The sequence below is a fragment of the Marmota marmota genome, unplaced genomic scaffold, assembly GCF_001458135.2.
Source record: "Marmota marmota marmota unplaced genomic scaffold, marMar, whole genome shotgun sequence".
NCBI lineage: Eukaryota > Metazoa > Chordata > Mammalia > Rodentia > Sciuridae > Marmota > Marmota marmota.
In genome coordinates this window covers 11781862-11797419 of record NW_026000169.1, presented here as the reverse complement: position 1 = coordinate 11797419, position 15558 = coordinate 11781862, and the positions used below count along the sequence as shown (strand labels likewise).

Sequence of the window (15558 nt, the reverse complement as noted above, 5' to 3'; positions counted from 1 at the left end):
TGCTTCATTGATTAAGGTTTTAGAACTTGGCTTTTAAGGGATGGTTCCTGACATAAATCCACATACAGATTGATTGTTTCATGGGAAAAGAATTATACCGTTTTATATCAGTACTTATACTGATTATAAAGCTAGTGTTCAGTATTTTATTATGACAGTACCTAGGTAAGGATATCTGTCCCCTTTATTAAAAGAAGCTCTCATTAGGTCAGATTTTTAAAAATCCAGTTATTATTTCACCTCTAGAAACAAGTTTATAAAGTTTCACCTTTTTAATGGTTCTGTTTTAGAAGGCATTTAGAGCCAAAAGTTACATCTAATTATCCTATTATACTAAAAGGCATAATAAGAAAAGTGTTTGAGAGTACAACTGTCTACTAAAATCAAACTACCCAAAGCCCACAGCCAGTGAGGCATGAATGGGCATGACTCACATACAAATTAGGGGTATGCAATCTCTTTCAGCCACAAGTTTAATTATGTTGTCCAGTATTATGGAGGTCATGGTCCTTGGAGATTTTACTTGCACCCAAGGTAGATTTAGAAGCCTCTTTTGTCAAGACATAGACAGACTTGCTTCAATTTATATCCCAACATGTTATCCTCAAATTATCTCATTTCTCTTTTATAGACGATACACATTCCAACTATGGAGAATGGTCCTAAGCTTGCAACCCGTATCTTGGACAAATTGACTGATATCCAGGTAAAGACTTCTTTCTTTTGAAATACCACACAGGAGTTGGAGGTGTGCTTAGCATGTGTAAGGCCCCGGGTTTGATCCCCAGCACCAAAAAACAAAAATAAAAATAAAATACCACCTTATTCCATCCCGGAAAAAAAGAGTAAATATTACAATTTGAGATCAGTAAATTAAATTTAAGGAAACCATTCCTTCTCCTATGGGTAGGCATGAGCAGAGCAGTAATGGAAAAGAAGATACGTATTAAAAGAGAAAGAGAGATTATTAGAGACTCCAGATTAACATTTTAAAAGTAAATGTAAATTTTGATAATACTTAAGTCTCATCAAAAAGTATAACATTTTCGTTTAAAAAACACTTGAAAACAGAACAAAACACAGGAAGCAAATTGTTATCTGTGATTCCAACACTGAAGTAGAACTGCTGTACTCTTGAAGGTCTACACCTTCAATATTGAGTAAGCCCTTGTATACTTTTAGACCATGATTTTCCCCCCAAAATGGAGTCAGATTATACATAATTTTGTTCCCTTTGCTTTTTCATCTGAAATCACTTTCTCAATACCTCTTATATAGTTCAATTGAATTCTATTAGATTGATACATTATCATTTTTTAAATAAATCATATTATTGAACATTTGTGTTGCTGATGATTGTTTTCACTTCTGTGAATAGTACATAGTTGATTATTTCCTTAGGAAAAACAATCCCCTGGTATTGTATTGAGTTGAAGGGCATGCACCCTATTTTTTCATACCACTAGCTTTGTTTCACCCATTTTTTTTTCTGAGCAACAGCCTTCAGTAATGTCTCATCAGGCAGTCAGGCAGACATGCCAAATATCAGATAACACTGGGCTACCTAAAGAAGAGACTATTCTATGATTTACATACCGTTTACAAGTTGGAGGATTTTGTTGAGCCCAGGTACTATCATTGCCTGTTACTGAAATTATCCAAAGGGAGCTGAGACCAATATTGAAAAGTCAAATAAAACGTGATATTTTAGGTAATGTCAGATGATATTGAGTCATAAAATTAAGCAGATTTAAAGGTGGTTGGGAATGCAGCAGGTACCTAGAGAGTAAATGAGGTTCTTGAGTAGTGATAAAAATGGTATTCTTTTAAGACTTACTCAATAACTTTTATGTAAGCTTTATGGTATTAAAAGGAAAGAATGGTTCTGGGTTTTGAATCAATGAGCTGCCTTACTTCAACAAAGTTTTCTCTAAGAATTTTCTGTAAGCAAAAAAAAAAAAAAGAAAAGAAAACAATAATTTTCATATTGGAAGGGAGAAAAATATCACTCAGTTTTTTTCTGCTTTTATATGCAGAAACAAGTAACTTGAGGGATAATAAACAATTGCTGAATAGATGGCTCAGACATTTTAATTTTTTTCAGAGTTGTCTAAATAAACCTGATGAAGATGTTAAATTATTGCAGTTTTGCTCAGATAAAGAGCATAAATGGAACAAAAATAATCACAATCGGATAGATTGAGAAAGCCATTTTCCATAGGAATTTAGAGATTTTTAGGAGGGGAAGAAGTGTGTCCATAAATGAGAAGAGAGAAAGATTGCTTCAGGAAATTTTCTTGCACAAATTATACATTTATAGCAGCTAATACCTAAAATGAGATTTCAGGGATGTCTCTTGAAGATTATATAAAATATAATTATTGAGTAAGCCTAGCATGTGTAAGGCCCTGGGTTCAGTCTCCATTACTGCAGAAAAGAAAGTAAAATTTAAACTCACTTGATTTGGTTGTAAAGGCTTCACAGAAAAGTCACTGCATTGAGAGAAATTCCACCATTGTGCTGGAATTGAAATCTGCAATATGTATACGGGGTAAAAATGGGAGTTCATAATCTGCTTGAATCAAATGTATGAAATATGATATGTCAAGAGCTTTGTAATGTTTTGAACAACTAATAATAAAAAAGAAGAAAGAAAAAAGACCTAAGCATAGATGTTCAGTAAACACAGTCATGGGAAGGAATCATGAGGAGGCAAAGGCAGAAAAGGGTCTCATTGGCATTGAGATGCTGACATGTTTGCATGAGACCCAAAAGTATGAATGAAACTGAAGCACACACACGGAATTTGTGGGCAAGCTGGGAATCCATTATTAAAGTTCTCAAAAAAGAACATTTTTCAAAGCAATATCATGGAAGCCGAATGTTAGTGACTAAAGAAAATGTTCCTGAACTTTCCCCTCCCCTCTAATTTTATATGCTCTCTGTGTGCCTTAGTGCCATGACTAAGAAGAAATTCATAATTCCTCTTTTTACTTTAGGTAGTAAAATATAATGGTAGAAACCCTAAAAACTAATGATCGATTCAGAGCCCCACAGTGAACAAAGAAACAAAGGGATACAGTCAGGGGACATGTGGGCAACTACAGCAATTCTGAATTAACCACAAACCAGAAGCTCCACATCTGCTCCACATTGAGCCACAGAGGACCACCCTTCATAGTCTAGGACCACACCTTTCTTCTTCATTTATTTTATGCCTGTGTGCACGGAACCTAAAGTCTCAAAATTGTTCTCATACAAGATGGCAAATTGGTGCTGTCGGCCAAGCTACTAGGTTGTCTGTTTCCAAGAAAAATAATTTAAGTAATTACTGAAGAAAAAGCATGGCATTGCATCATGCTTCACATTTGATCTCTTTTGGCATTATATGGAAACACAAATGGTTCCTACAAAGCACTCTGGTAAAATTGAAGATGAGGGATTTAACCACCACCAAAAACATTTTTTTCAAGATTCTTGCCAGAATGACCCAGGGGGAAAATTCTTCTTAATCACAGATTTGACTTTCATTTTAGCTTCTGTACTTCTGCATGAGTCAGAATCTCTGAAGTTAAGTATTCATCCCATCATCTCATTTAGCTAATTACCCATATTGCTCCTTGGGTCTTAGATTACTCCACAAATAACCTCCAAGAAGGGGAACATTTCCAAGAATAGTTACTTTCTTTTTCCCATTTTTTTGTTGTTGTTGTTGTCATTTTTTAAGCAACAACAACAACAAAAAAACCATGTCTTTGTTCATATTTAACCGAGTGTAAACTTGGAGAACATTCGTCATGTTGTCTGTTTCTTTTCTCTCCTATCATACTTTGCTGTTCCAGTTACTCACCATCATATTCATCTTTGCCCCCACTTTGGGGTCCTCTCTTTTCTCCAAAGGTGCTGTGCTCTCTGATGCCACCCATATTTGCAGCACCTTGTACGATTTGCCTGTCTGATAAGGTCTTGGTTATCTTCAATACTCATCTCTTTTTAAGTCTCTCTTGAACATTAACTCTTTCCTGCATCCCAAATACACATACACTCTCTTAAGTGTTACACTGTCCGTAGTTTCAGGGATTACCATCTAATACATTATAATGAGCCACACCCTTATACCCTGCTTTGAAAACCTGTTCAGATGTTGAAATTGTTTATTTTCTTGTCATGCCCCAGGGTTCACTCAGGTTCTAGGGCAGAATACACAGGCCATGGTGCTTCTTCAGAGAATTAATAAAGCCGTGAATAGCTAAGTAAGACACCAGGAGAGTACCAAAGAGCAAAAGACCTTTTGCTTTTGTTTATTAACACATACTAAGAAGGGAGAGGGAATATCTTGAAGGATGTTGTTTTAGTCAGTTTCGTGTTGCTAAAGTGACATACCTTGGGCAACTAACTTTCCTAAGAGAACAGGCTTATTTAGCTCACAGTTTTGGAGGTTCAAAACCTAAGATCACTGAGCCTCATTGATTTAGCCTTTAATGAGAGGAGGAGATCAATGAAGCAGTGCATGTCACAGCAGCTGGTTACATCTTGAGCCAGGAAGCAGAAGGGATGGGCCAGGTTCCTTTTTAGGTTATGGTCCCAATGACCTAAGGACTCTGTCTAGGTCCCACATCACAAAGGTTCTACCACCTTTCAGTAACACCACCCTGGGGACCAAGCCTTCAATCATGGACCTTTGGGGGATACCCCAACCAAAATCCAAACCATAGAGGGTGTCAAATTATTTTTCAACAGAAGACTTTCAGATTTTCCAGGTGAGATACACATTGACACTGCTATCTGGATCACATAAAAGCTAGAACCTGACTCTTAATCACCAGCGGTAGCAGTGTGAGTGACCAGCATGGCTGCCATTGAGGTTTCAGAAAGTGGGGCATAGTGACTGCCGAGACCCAGGGATAGACATCTTAAGTACTTTAGGAGAGAAAGGCTAAAAGGGACCGGAACAGGATCCCTATTGATTCTGGGTCACCTGATGGAATCAAAGTCTGTTTTCTCACTTTCTCACTCGAAGCTTGAGCTTTGAAAGCACAAATGACTATTTAGCAGTTATTATACTTTTTTTGTTCTCAATAGAGCAGCTCAGTTACTTACGTGTGGGGTTAGAAGCCTCTCCAATATCCCAAGCTGTCCTCAGTGTAGAGGAGAACTTTCCCTCCTGATTACCCTGATGACTGACTTCCTTGACCAGTTTCCAGCCCCTGCGGTTCACAGCACACCCTTTTCCACATGTTACAGGACTACAAAGCTTTGCCCAGCCCTTCAATAGTGTTTAGAACAAGGATGACAAATTACTAGCTGGGGGCGGCACTGATTATATTTTTATTGGCATTGCAGGGAGTGAGTACATGACACACAGGTTGTCCTTGTGTGCTGCCAAGAATTTTCTGCAGAATGTAAATGCACTGAGCAAAAGCCGTATGAAATTATTTGCCATATGTATCTCAAATGTGAAGCAATGGCCTTGTCATTAGTCATGTTTTGGTTTGGGGTTCTAACTGAAATGTTAAAGAGATTGAAATTCTGCACATCATACTAAACATGGGGCTCAAAACACCCTTCTGCAGATGTAACCTAGTCTGCCATATTGCTTTGGCCCCATCTCTGATTCCAATGAATAAAGCTAAGTAAATATGACTTGGGATGGGCCTGCGAATGTTGGAGGTTCCCTGTGGGTTTTGTAATGACGTTGACAATAGTACAAACTGAGCATCCCTATTCCAAAAATCCAAATTCGAAACTTTTTGAGTGGCAACATGATTTCACAAGTCTAGTGGTTCAGAGTACACAAACTTTGCATCATGTACAACCTTATTAAAAATGTTGTATAAAATTACCTCCACATTGTGTTTATAAGACGTATAGGAAACACAGGTGAATTTTGTATTTGGACTTCAGTCCCGTTCTCCAAGGTACTTCAGTGTGTATATGCAAAAATTCCAAAACAAAACAAAACTGAAATTCAAAGCACTGGTCCCATGCATTTCAGATTAGAGATACTAGATCTGTATAATGACTTCTTAGCTCATGTAGGCATGCTTTCTCTTTCCCTTTCTTCTTTTAAGGAAGGAATTCTTAGCTTCACTAAAATCTTCCATCTCTACTTAGAATTATTTTTCCTTGAAAAATTGAATCATCCATCAGTCCAACGAACAATTTGATGGCTAAATAACTAGGTCTTCACATGATAAGTTATCTGTAATAATAGCACATTTCTTAGATAAAGCTCAGAATGCTACAATTTTACATAAAAGTGTAAATTGCAGGATGAGAGGGGTCAAACTGAATCCGTATTATGCAGGTCTGTAGAGTGATATGGACTATGTCTGTCACTGTAACCAAAATTGATTTTTTGACCATTTATGAAACAACTAATTAAAGTAAATTTACTTTAACCAGTGAGATTCAAGGTGAAGTGATAGTAATCATGATCCACAAAATGTCCATACACCAACAATTATTAGTGATGATAAAAGTGTCAGAATCCAAATAAAGAAAATAAAACAAGTGCTTTGCTCTGAACCTTAAATAATGTAGACATCATACATAAATGAGGCACCATTTGGGCATGTGTTGTCCGGTGTTTGCCCTTTTGGGCAGCTGGATCTGATGTGGACTAAGTCTCATGTCACTTGGCTTCCCTCATACTCTTTCTGGTCTGAACCATAGGCGGTGTGTAGACTTTGTCTCACTTCCCACTATTCTTATGTATTTGATGGTTTCTTCTCTGAGTTTTTAAAAATGTCTTAGGAGGGACACAGTACTGCACAGTGTGATTCAGGAGAAATAACATTAGAGGCAGGAGAGCTGGGCTTGTGCCTAAGTGTGATCAGAACCTTAGTGTCCTTGTGTATGAAATGTCAGGCTTGGATTAAAATTCACTGCTCTTCACACTCATGATTTGTTCTGTTCTATTCTGGTACCAGGAATTGAACTCAGGGATGCTTAACTACTGAGCCACATCCCCAGCCCTTTTCATTTTCTACCCTAAGAAAGGGTCTCACTAAGTTGCGTGGGGCCTCGCTAAGTTACTGAGCCTGGCTTTGAACTTGCAATCCTTCTGCTTTAGCCTCCAACTTACTGGGATGAGAGGCATTTACCGCCACTCACTCACACTTGTTTTTTTTTTTTTTAATATTTTTTTAGTTGTAGATGGGCACAATGCCTTTATTTATTTGGTTATTTTTTTATGTGGTACTTAGGCTAGAACCCAGTGCCTCACACAAATGAGGCAAGCGCTCTACCACTGAGGCACAACCCCAGCCCCTCACACTTGGTTTTTAAGCAGAACTTTCTTCAAAAGAAATCTTTCCTGGAATCCCAATATATAAAACAGCTAAAAATAAAATTATCCTGAAGTAAAGAAATAACATCTGGAATCCCTTACTTGGGTCTTGCCCTATATTTAAGATGGTTGGTAAAGTCATTTCTACTTCAGAAATTCTGATTCATACTAATTTAAAGTTATATTAGGGCCAAGTAAACCAGTTCATGTGGAAAGGGACATGGTCTGAGTGATTCGGGCAAACTCAAAGTGACACATTCAATGCCCTGTTTCCCTGGGCTGGGAAGACGTACTCCAGGTCTGTCTCCACACACACGGCTTTGTGGACAGGTAGAGGGCAGTCAAAGTGATGGTCGAGAATGTGAAATTTGATGTGACAGAGACCTTGCCTAAGATCTGGGACCTTAAGTACAGTGTTAGGCAAGTTATTTAACCTCCGTAATTAATAATATTCAGCTTTCTCATCCATAAAATGGGATTGATAATAGCACCTACTGTCTGTCTGTAGTTTCCTGGCATGCAGCTATGCTCAAAGGGTGACAGTTTATTTAAACACAGATGTTTATTGAGTGAGGAAACAAATATTGAATATAGAACTGGCTTTCCATTTCTGGCACGTAATATCTTTGTTTCATTAATTCTAAGTATTAAAATTCAGGTTTGTTTCATAGCAGATTATTTGCTAGTGCAAATAAGCAAATTCTGATCATGATACTAGCTACATGACTTTTAAAGTAACAGGAAAAATTGGGATGCTAACATATTACAAACAACTTTGACTTAGAGACGATCTATGCTAACATATTACAAACAACTTTGACTTAGAAGACCTAGATCTTAGAGACAAAACTTCATTTTGTGCATGAACATGAAATAAGTGCACTTCAGATTCAGCGGGAAATGCATCCCCAGATTTTCTGATTCCGTAAGTCTGAGCTGGGTCCTGGAACTTTCCATTTCTAACAACCTGATGCAGGTTGTGTGAGGAATACACTTGGTGCAGCACAGATGTTTGTTGAGTGAGGAAACGAATATTGACTATAGAACTGGCTTTCCATTTCTGGCACGTAATATCTTTGAGATAACAATAGTTAATTTAACTCATTTAACTCTTTGCTTGCAGAACAGAAGCAAAATACAAAAATAGTGATAAGAGACTTGTACTTATATAATACATGTAGGACATACACCAGCTATAAATTTGTTCAGCAATCATTATAAAAATTTGTGATTCTTTCTAGCTATTTGGTTTTTTACAGATCTCCTTATATACGACTTTCTTATATTTTTGTAAGCTCTTTCTTTCTCTTTCTCTCCTGCCTGCCTTCCTTCTGTCTCTCTAATCTTATTTCTAATATGAATATATATGCTTTTAATGTTCAAAACAGAAGCGAACTCTTGGTATAGCTTTGGTTGTGTGAAGTTTGTTTATAACCTATTCCCACACTGTGAGCTTTTGTACTGAATCATGTTTTCTTGCTTTTGTTCTAGTATGGAAGAGAAGAGAGTGACTGGACAATCGTATTATCCTGAATGAAAATTGCAGAAAATCTACTGTATGCTTTTGGAATAGACTGCTGCATTTGAATTGTGATAGATCTTTTTGCCTATGTTAGTAGTTGTGCATAATGTAGTTTGCATTATTAGTGTGTTACAAGAATGACTTTTTTCCCCCCTTGTGCCAGAGAACATGAATCATAATTGTCAAATGGTGTTTTGTAGGCTTGGTAGTAGTAGCTTACCTTCCTACCTTTTCCCAGAAAGATAATAATGTAAGCCATATAACAGAATTTTCCTTAATAATTTGAGTGCTTCCCTTAGTAGTTCACTCAGATCCAAAAATGTTTATTATTTAGTATAAGGTATGGCTCCTCAACCAAATGAGATGTGTGTGTGTGTGTGTCTGAAAGCTAATTTGAATACTTCATAGGTAATGTTTCTGGTGACACATCATTATCCTCAGAAGCACTCAGAAAGTGCTTTATTTTAAAATGAAGATTCTAAAGAAAAACTGGATTTCCTTCCATCATTGTGTTTTTCAGGCCCTTAAGTCCACCTTAAGGTAAATACCTCCCTTTTTCAGGTATCTCAGTCTGCTGTGAGCTCACCTGTGCATCCGTAAAACCTGGGCACGTTGCTGCCACTGCCTTTCCACATGGCTTTGTAACTGGCTGTCCATGGGCTCCTACCAGACTGAGGGCCTAATGCCTTATAGATCTTTGTATCCCCAATGCCTGGCACATGGTAGGTACTCAGTAAATGTTTGATTCGAATGAACAAACAAACGAATGAACATATAGCTTCTATAGAAGTATACCTTCTCTGTTTCTGTATTTTGAAACCTGTATTAGAATTTGTGAACAATTCTGATGGTGTGTAATGTTTACCTCATGTTGTCTTTATTTTCCATGGACTCCAAAGTCATTAGAGATACTGAGAGGCATAGTTGCAGGCATCGGTTCATGTTTGCAGGCTATCTTGGAGTGGAAGCAATAACTCTAGAGAATTCATGATATCATAGCAACCAAATGAAAATGACAGATGTTACATGTTAAGTGTTAAATGCAAAAGAAATCAGAGGTGAAGGGGAGGGGAGGAAAGAAGAGGAATCCTCAAGTTTTTTCACTCTTTGTGCAGGTACTCTTTTCTGTTGACTGGGGATTGAGGGAGCATGTGGTTAGGATACAGGGAGAGCAATTACTGATGATATTTTCCTTGTTTGGGAGCTGTGAATTTAAAATTGTATCCTTTCCTGCTTTATCTATGGGAAAGTCAAATCTTGACAGAAAACATTTACCCTTGGTAGGTCAACTCTCAGACATTGTAGTTTGCTTTCCCTCAGTCCTAATAACTTTCATCTTGCTGATCATATTTCATTCTCTTTTCGGAGCAAAGGAAAAACATTCTAAAAGTTTGATGCATTGAAAACATTTCCTCGAGGCATTTAACAACACATAGCAAATGGGCTTTGATTCTTTTCCAAAACTTTTAGCTGTAGGGTCTCTTTTAGAGAGGACTGGTAAAATGAAAATTAGAGAAGGCTAAGATGAAAAGGAATAGTAAAAATATCTTTTAGGGGCTTTTAATTGGTGATCTGCAGTCTGGGGCCAGTCCGTTCTCTGCAGCCTAAGGTACTCTTGACTCCCCTGCACATGCTCAGTGAGGGTATGCCTTTGCCTTTGCTGAGTCCCTTGACCTCCTTCTTAATATAGCAGTCCAGAAAAGAGTTTCAGGTAATTTTAACTGTCAAGTAGCACATAATAACTAGACTCTAGCTCCCTTGAGAAAGGGAAATTACTTGTTTGCCATAAGTGCATTTTATACTTTGCATTTCTAAATTTAGTTAGCCCATTGTGAAAGCTAGAGAACACTATGTTTATATGATTTCTCTCAAAAACATAAGAGCACGTTAAGTCCTTCCCACCAGACTCGGAGAAGACTAAGGATATGTATTTTTAAAAACTAGAGACCTCCATTCTCTTAAGTAAAAAAGACAGGAAATTGACCTTGACACTCACTTGTTAAATAGATTTAAAAGGAACATCTGCACTTCTTTTTTTCTTGTGCACTATTTGTTTAATTGCAGTGGAGTAATACAGCAAGTGTCACATTATAACTAGGCAATTATCTATTCTTCAAGACTTAGTTATCTTAACACTAATTGATCATTTAAGGCATAAGATAGTCTAACATTAGGAACATGTGAGGCTAATCTGCTCAAAAAAGATCAACAAATTAATATTGTTGCTGATATTTGCATAATTGGCTGCAATTATTTAATGTTTAATTGGGTTGATCAAATGAGATTCAGCAATTCACATGTGAATGAATATAAACAGAACTAGTGGCACTTAAAATGATAATGATTAACTTATTTTGCATGTTCTCTTCCTCCCACTTTTTCCAGTTTTTACAATATCAGACCGAGTTTGTCAGCTTTGCCCAAAACACATCAGTAAAAATCAAGATCTTAAAATGCAGTATTCTGACATAGACAAGACCTGAGCATTTCCCAAAGAGATTTGCTATTAGAAAATTTTGGTTATTATTGTTATAGTCACTAATCAAGTATTCAATTCATGACACACCGAAAGAAGGGTCTGGGTTATGTACCACACCCTCTATTATAGCTGGCAGGTGAATGCATCGATATAATACCTGTTTTAGCCTTTGCTCTCAAAAGCACAAAGGAAAAGGGATAAGAAGGAAATGACTAATAACCCGTGTTAGGGGATCATGTTCTTTCTACTGATAAACACTTCCAACTCTTCCCCTCCCCCAAAAAGACTGCTATTAAAAAAAACAACACACAAACTATGTGGTGGAATGTGACGTCAGCTTTCCTGAAGATGAGGGGAGCATCCATTATGCATCCTGGATTAAAGTTTCTCTCACCAAATGAGTTTTATTGCTTGAACAAATTGTACCTAAACAGGTAGTCTTACTTGCCCCAAGTCTGAACACTCTTGGCCCTTTGGAGGCAATGAAAGTATTACTTTGTCAAAAACACTATAGGAACTTTTTATTAAGTCTGTGTTAGGGGGATGGTGCTGTTGAAAGCATCCATCATGATAACCATATTTCTTTCCCTGTCCTACTTAATGTTCGATCATGGTATTCTGTTTCCTCTTTTTAAACCTGTTAGTTTTGCCTTTCCAAAACTGTTTGCCTTACCCTCATAATTGGGAAAACAGAAGACAAGCAGATGAGCAAAAGACTTACTGTTCACTTTGCATGAGTTGTATTTTTTGAAATATTTAAAGCAATATCAGATGTACCAAGGCAAAGGACTTAGGGGTTTGAGAAACTCCTTATTTCATGTCCTGATTCTAAATACAACCAAAGAACCCTTCCTTTCAATATGGATTTCTTCCTACATGGATATGGAAAACCTTAGCAAGGGGTACAACTTTTCAATAAATATTACTTAACAGACAAGATCGTGGGGATTACACATCAGGTGATAAGTGTTGATGGAGCACCCACAAATGTGCATCTCACACAGCAGCAATAGATAGGAAGTTAGTTTTAGAAAATAAATAGCATTACCTCTTGGAGTTTATAGTCTGTTACTTGAACTAATTTAAGATATAAAAGCAGAATTTAGTAGCTAGATTATAAAGAGAGGAAGACCAGAGCATATCTCTCTTCTCAAGAAACCGCAATAAGCATTTCATCTCACTTTTTGAGGAAAATGTTCTGTTTTCATTCCTTTCCTTTAGTGGAGTACTGCTTAGAAAGGTTAGTACTTAGGGTTATTTGCCCCCTGGGTGTGTGGGGTAGTGACTTTCTGGCTTGCTAGTTACCATCAACCTGGTACACTGTGTCTGCATTCCTTTGGAGCAGTGTTGAGTTGTCAAGCTACATCTAACAGAGCACAGCCTACTTCAGTCAGCATCTTAAAGTCAAAGCCAGATTACACTGAAATAAAGAAAATGATCCTGGGAGTCAATCTTTCAAGCTGTTTAAACCATTAGCTAAAAGGTGATAGATCCAGCTACTCAGAAAATAACTTTCACATAACCATGATTTTTCACAGTTTGAGATTTTGAATAAGAAAGGCCACTTAAGGTACTGCAAAGAGATTAATTTTTTATCATTGCTGGAAAGCCCCTTTAAAATGTGAAACCAGAAAAAGTAATTTATTTTTCCATCTTCAACATACATACCATAATAAAAGATCTCTCAGATATTTAAAATCTACTAGATGCAAGTCTTAAAGTTTTAAGTCATCTGTCCATGATGGACCCAATGAACATGACCTAAAACCCAAGTTGCATTGTAATCAGTGTATGTAACCCACTGTCAGAATGGTGAGAATTCATGGAAGCTATGATAGAGGAGTGGATTAAAATACAATTTCATTGGATTTCTCTGCACACCCAATATCAATTGCTGGGTTCCTTGTTGTCCATTATTGAATTATGGGAAAAAATTAGTGAGAGACGTCAGATGAAAAATAAGAGAAAGTAGAAATTAAAATTTGCTTCTGGGTTGGCCTTCTTCCAGGTGTTGGGCTCTTTAGCCTTCAATGTAGGTGCCAAACACAAGCCATGCCATTAAGAAGTGACTATAGTAGCCAATCCATCACATGCTAGTACTAGGCCATGACCTCAAGCTTGTAATCGAGGGTATTGTTATGTAGGAACCATTTTAGGTTACTACCAATTTGGATGAGACTTTTTAATAATTGCAGAGTCTATAAGATCTATTTCTTCAACCAGTTTTTTTTCTGACTCATGGAACTTCTTGAAGCCCAATAATATGTGACAAGGGGTAGATTGTGGCCATTTTTTCCCCCTTAGAAATACTATTTACCACCTTTCTTTGGTGAAGATTAACTAATTTGGAAATTGGCTATTATATGTTGTTTTAATGAAAATTTGCAACATGAATTAATTTCCCGAGGCCAGTTGGACGTGGACATTGGAGTCGTTCCTAGGCTCAAACAAAGGAATACAAATATCCTCAGTTTCTACATTACTGATAAGTTTTAAAAGAGTATAGGAATTATGTCAAGAGTATGGCTACAATTAGATTTTAAGTATGTCTTAAAAATAAGCTAGCCAACCCCTGCTGCATATGCAAATTCTGCAGATGTTTCTCTGGTCACTTAGAACAAGGATGGTCCTACAGGATCCTCAGCCAGCTGATACATGAAGCTGGAGCCAGACCTACACTCTCAAAGAACTTGTGCCTGCTTGATACGGCAGCCAAGGGCAAATAAGTAGTTTGAGGCAGTTTTTAAATCAGAGCTTAAGGACAGGAACAGCATCTAAGGTTAACCAGGGAATTTGTAGAACCTATTCTCTTGTATCAGAATCTGATTTCAGTTACTGTTGGCATGATGAGCCCTAGCCTCAATTTCTCGTCTATAGTCATTTTTTGAAGTTCTCTTTAAGAAGTAAGTAAGTAGGAGGAAATAAACATTGTAAATGAGGACTGGCTTTCATGAAAAATTGTTTAAGGTTATGGTGAAAGGATTTCGGCTGGACTACAGTGTAATAATGGGAATGTGGAAAATACAGTGGGTAAAGGAAACTACCTCATTCTCTGAAGGTTTTGTAGAAGCACAATTAAACATTCTAAAATGGCTTTGTTGCACAAAAGCCATCTGGTGTGAAGAACTCTATATTTGTATGTCTGAAGGACCTGGAATAATTGTATTTTGTTGGCAACAGAGACATTCTTTATTGTTTGCAGGTTCCTCATCAAATCAGCAATTATGCACAGTTTCTGTCATCAATAAAACAACTTAAAGGAATCCTGGTTGTGTAGTGTTGTGAAATTGGCATTGTTGGGTGCATGAAATAATAATGCTTAGTTACCATTTTTATGATGTCCCAAGGTTTTTGGTCAGGGGATGTGAATGTAGTGTGGTATTTTTAAACGAAAACGACATTGAGAAAGTGAAAAGGGTTGAATATCACAGAAAGACCTGAAATCATGTAATTGGGGAGAGTCTAAATATGTCTCATCTTCAGACATATGAGTGAGAAACACTGTGGGCATTTAAAATCATCCTTTTTCTCTGGTTATGAATTTATCCTCAATAAAATTTAGCTTTTTATTTTGTAAAACAATGATAGATTACCTCTTCCCATTGCTCATAATGTACATATCTCACCGACAAAGCCATACACCAATATGTGTTTAACTAGCTTTAGAATGAAAGAAACTTGTAAAACAAAAACTATTTGGTCAAAACCTAAAGAACATCAGTGATGGGTTTTTTTTTTTAGCCAAACCAGGCCTCATATAAATTGTCCTCAGGAGTGCCTGTCTTTGAGAGAATAAAGTGAAGAGCACATATTAAATCTGATGATCACTTCTTTCATATTCATTTTCTTGTCATTTGTCCAAAGGATTACAAGTGCATTGAAGCTGAAGGCTTTCTAAGGAGTTACTTGCTGTAAACTGAACTTAAAAGTGTCATAGTGCTCAGTGACCCTCTTAACCAGACCCTGTCGACCTGTGAAAATACTGTCCTTTATCAAGATCTCTATCAAGAAGTTGCATGCAGAGTTTGGAAGGTCCAGGCGAAGGTTATTAGTCAAGTCCTCTGACAGTGTCAATGCTCAACTCCCACAAGAGTGACAGAGAGAGTCCTGACATTCCTGGGGGTGATGACATATATTTGTTGGAGCTTATATGATTTATCAGAGGAGACAGCAGTCTCCTTCAGGGTAGAAAGTGTCTCTTCTACATTGATTTAATAAGAAGCAAAGAGAAAAAGTGGGGAGGCTATCCAACTTTTATAATCATGT

General features: G+C 37.1%; 1 protein-coding gene across 3 annotated transcripts in view; it reads left to right on the top strand.

Moving 5' to 3' along the window:
- Positions 1-14555, top strand: part of Bcat1 (branched chain amino acid transaminase 1) — a 104687-nt gene extending 90132 nt beyond the window's left edge. For all 3 annotated transcript variants that reach the window (XM_048787317.1, XM_048787316.1, XM_048787318.1), the window contains exons 10-11: positions 632-706; positions 8783-14555. In XM_048787317.1, coding sequence (XP_048643274.1) covers positions 632-706; positions 8783-8824 — 117 coding nt within the window. In that variant the 3' untranslated portion in view covers positions 8825-14555. The remainder of the gene's footprint in view (positions 1-631; positions 707-8782) is intronic.
- Positions 14556-15558: the final 1003 nt, after the last annotated feature.